This window comes from Colius striatus, chromosome 9 (assembly GCF_028858725.1).
Source record: "Colius striatus isolate bColStr4 chromosome 9, bColStr4.1.hap1, whole genome shotgun sequence".
Taxonomy (NCBI): domain Eukaryota; kingdom Metazoa; phylum Chordata; class Aves; order Coliiformes; family Coliidae; genus Colius; species Colius striatus.
Window position 1 is genome coordinate 22347861 of NC_084767.1, and position 4570 is coordinate 22352430.

The 4570-nt window shown below is 40.8% G+C and overlaps 1 protein-coding gene across 1 annotated transcript; it reads right to left on the reverse strand.

Annotated features, from left to right (window-relative positions):
* Positions 1-538: 538 nt before the first annotated feature.
* On the reverse strand, positions 539-3308 carry LOC133626030 (helix-loop-helix protein 13-like). The gene is made up of 2 exons (XM_062002059.1): positions 2870-3308; positions 539-576 (listed from the first exon to the last, which is right to left on the reverse strand). The coding sequence occupies exons 1-2, from the start codon at positions 3306-3308 to the stop codon at positions 539-541; spliced, it is 477 nt and encodes a 158-aa protein (XP_061858043.1).
* Positions 3309-4570: the final 1262 nt, after the last annotated feature.

A 4570-nucleotide genomic window follows, 5' to 3' on the forward strand; every position in this document is an offset into this window, starting at 1 on the left:
ATCTTGAAGACTTTATATAAAAAGACCTCTCTCTCATCTCCTGGACACATGGCCTTTTGTGGTGTCTGTGCTCTAAATCACCAGTGACTTTTACAGTAACAGCCCTGAACATCTTTACCAAACAATGGGTTGTTGCAACAGTTGGTGCTTAGCTTTTCCATGTAATCAGGGAGAAGTTTTCCCACACACTGGAAATGTGATTTGGACGTATTTCTCCTCCAGTAGAAGCAAAAATGCTGTGTCTGTGATTGTAATGACACTGACTTTTAATCTGTTTTGTTATTTTCATGCAAGAGCAGTCTATCAGCATGTGAGTAACTAGAAGATAGAGAAGCAGAAAGCCATATACAGGAATGAATTAACACCAAAAGACGCTGGATGCTGGACATGTGGCAAGAGCGCAATCTGTGACACTAAGTAAAGCTGTAAGTGCCATGATGTTACTTCCAGTACTGAGAATTTAACAGCCGGTATCCAGCAGTCAGGTCCTCAGGTTTTGCAATATGTTGCCTTTTAAGATCTTTCTTTTCAGCACAGCTTAATCCCACTTTACCCAAGACAGGCGGGCTGTCAGATCTGCACAAAATAGAATGGAAAAAGGAGAACAAAGTAAAGACATACTACAAAAAACATTTAAATTAGTATTTAATGAGTCAACTATTCAACCTCTCCAAAAAAGCAGCCCCAATCATGTATGTCTTTCCAAGTGGGCATCTTCAGAAATATTAGTTAAGTAAAAGCCTGAAAAAAGGAATGAATCCTGTGAGAACTATTTGTGTTGTTCTAAAACCCATTTATCTATTTAAAGTGGAGACAGCTGGAAAATGAAATATAAATGTTCTTTGCAGTCTAGAGTTTTGGTCATATATATCATATATATATGATTGTATGTCAGGGGTCATTTTCCCAGTCATATAGCTAATGGAAATTAATAGGAAATGAGAAAGAACAATTAACTCTTCCTTTAAGGTAAACTGTTTGGATTTTTTACTGCAGACTCTGTCCCTTTGATGCTTCTCTGTGAAATGAAGGGGAGTATTTTATTGGAATGACTTCTTTCTCTTTATTCAGCACTTTTTGAAGGCTCATATGCCTCAAGATACATTTCCAAAAAGTGACAAAATCCAAAGGATTTTTTACCAGAAAGGGACAAAGTTAGGAAGAGGGATAATTACCTTATAAATCAAAATACCAAGAACTACTGACAATCCTTCTCTGCCCTCCCTGCACTGATAAGTAAGACAAAACCTGTTGCTTTCTATCTGAGGCTTGAGACCTCATGTTGGGCACTTGGGCAATTTGCCATCTTTACCATGTAGTGGACTATTAAGCAACATATTTTGGTACAAATAAGCATCAAATTTAATCTCACATAAATCAGCATTAAGTACAAGCCAAATAGAAAACAGAATAGCAGTCCTTCACTTTAAAACAGAAATAATTATCATAGAATGTGAATTGCAAGTAGGCATTTACTCCCCTATACTTTGAAACAAACCTAAAATTTGAATGCACTGTCTTGTGTGTCCTAGTTCTCAGTGTTGAACTGTCATATATCGGAGAAACTCTTGATTACTTCTTGATTACTTGAACATATGTATTTTAAGAAATTAAGTTCTGTTTATGTTCAAAGCTATGTGTTCTTCTGGGTCAGGTAAAGAAAACTTGTAAAGAAGATGTAAAAAAATGTTTTAAAAAAAAGCTCTACAGGCTCCATGAGCTTGCATTTTAAAAAAGAACAATTTTTCACAGAATAATCATAAAAAAGTTTTAAAATGTATTCTGTGAATACGCAAAATATTTCACCTTGATTCTGAAAAGAGTCATTCCTGTGAGCTGAGTAAGTTGCTCTTTTTTTTTTTTTCATCTTAGAAGGAAGTTAGAAAACGGGTTGGGATTTTTTGTTGTTGTTTTTTTAATGACATTACTTAGCTACTCTTCCTTATGAGGAAAAGCTGTGGGAACTGTGGCTGTTTAGTCTGGATAAGAGAAGACTATGAGGGAATCTCAATATTTACATATATCTAAATGGTGGATGTCAGGAGGTTGGGGCATCACTTTTTTCAATTGTATCTAGTGTCAGGACAAGAGCTAATGGAAAAAAAGCTGAAATTTAAAAAGTTCCATTTAAACATAAGAAAAACTTATTGTACTGTTCAGCTGAGGGAGCCCTGGTACAGGCTGCCCAGGGAGGGTATGGAGTCTCCTCCTCTGGAGATTTTAAAAGCCTGCCTGGATGCATTCCTGTGTGACCTGATCTAGGTGAATCTGCCTTAGCAGGGAGGTTGGACTAGATAATCTCTAAAGGTCTCTTCCAACCCCTACCATTCTGTAATTCTGTGTGATTCTGTAAGTTTTATGTTAGAGCCATTTGAATGTGACAAGTGGATATCCAAAATAATTTGACCAACTCACTCCCACTGGCAAATCAAAGTATTGCTGTGATCCCAAAAACTATAACTCTTCATTTATTTAGGGCTACAAAGGTGATGAGGGGACTGGAACACCTCTCTGACAAGGAAAGGCTGCAAGACCTGCAGCTGTTTATCCTGGAAAAGAGAAGACACACAGGACTTTATCAATGCTTACAAATACCTAAAGGGCAGGTGTTGAGCAGATGGGGACAATCTTTTCTCTGTGGTGGCCAGTGACAAGAGAAGGGATTCTTTGCTGTTCAAGTGAGGGTGCCCTGGCACAGGCTGCCCAGGGAAGGGCAGAGCCTTCTTCTCTGGAGGTCTCCAAACCCACCTGGACGCATTCCTGCGCACCCTAATGAAATGACTGGCTTTAGCAGGGATGTGGAGTGGATAATCTCTAGAAGTCACTTCCAGTCCCTGCCATCCTGTGATTCTGATAACCATTCACTCACCACTTATGTTCCAGGTTGCCCGCCCTTGGTTTTGTGAATCGTTCTTCAGGCACTGCTCCACGTAGGATTTGGGATGGCACCTGGAGAGGAGGATCTCGCCCAGCAGAGCGATGTAGGCGATGGCCAGTCTCAGTGTGTCGATTTTGGATAGCCGTTTCTCGTAGGGGAAAGTGGGGACGTGGCAGCGGAGCCGCTCGAAGGCCGCGTTGATGCCGAGCATCCTGCGCCGCTCCCGGCGGTTGGCCGCCTGGCGCGCCCGGGGGGCGGTGGCGCGCGCCGCGGAGCTGTCCGCTTCAGCACCCCCCGCGCCGCCAGACGCGCCGGGCCAGCGGCAGCCCGGCGGGAAGCCGTCCCACGGAGCGGCGGGGGCTGCCTGCTCCCACAGGAGGAAATCGGGAGCGTGGTCTTCCTCCTCGAAGCTGTAACAAAGTTCTTCCATCTTCCGGATCAAGTTGATGGAAATATTTGCAACGCCAGACTAAACTGAGGACGATGAGATTCTAATTTCACTAATACCCCTGTCTCCCTCAAAATATCAGGGTAGGGTGTCCTGGTTTTTCCCTTGAGGAAGACTACTACAAAAGTTTCCCTAGTTGGAAATCAAGTGAGACTCATGATTTAAATACTCCGTGGCTCCTCAGAAGGGGAATGGTCCTATTCTTCTCCATTCAAAACTAATTAGTACAGATGCTTCTCTTTTTGTTAGCTGTTGAATACAAAACAATATGGACTAATGCAAAAAAGAGAGAATGAATTTTCTAATGAATTTCTCCTGGAAAATCCATTGATGCAGTTATTGAGTTCTTCCACAAGTTCAATCTCTCCACTTGGTATTTAGAGTAGGGTTCACACAGGGATTTTGTTGTTATTGTTAGCTTTGTTTAAGAGTGGTTAGAGGAAGAAACAAAACACAACCCTTTATCTCTTTTTTAAAGTGTTAATAGCCTTTTATTCTCCTATGGCTGGACGAACAAAACACTATTATCATGCTGTCAAAAACATATGATTCTGCCCTCTTCCACAGCAGAAGCTAGTGGCATCTTCTGCACTTCTAACAAGAGACTGGTTGAGGTAAATATGTGGAATACACTGCTGTATTGAATTGGGAAGTAAACCAACACCACATCCTGTAGTTCCTGCATTTTATGGGCAACAGAGACTTTTGATGCTCTGTCTCAGACCGTAACTAAGCACTGCAAAATAACAGCAGCTGTAATAACCACAAGACGTGCAGTCCTAGAATGGTGGATGAGGTGAGTCACATCTTGAGAAGTGCTGGAAATTAGGAGAGTTGCAGGTGTAGAGATTGCCTGTGATACTGGACAGATAGGGTAGAAGGTGTTAAGCACTTCCAAAACTTTAAAGTAATTGTATAATACATGTGGGTGCTTCAGTCTCATTGATTTTCACAAGATTTAAACTGATGTTTAAACTAATTCAGAAATAATTTTAAGTAATGTTTTAAGGATGTGAATGTGTGGAATGGAAATACATCTTAAGTTAGAGAAAGTCTAATTGTTTTTCCTGAAGCATGTCATAAAGAGTTTCTATCTCTAAATCAAATACTTGACTTCATGCATAGACTCAATGTTCTGCTGCTGTGTGAAGTTGCAAAATATGTGTACCGTGAAGTTCATAAGTGACAGACAGCTTCCTGACAGGACAGCTGAAAACACAAATTTGAATACATCCAGATAAAGA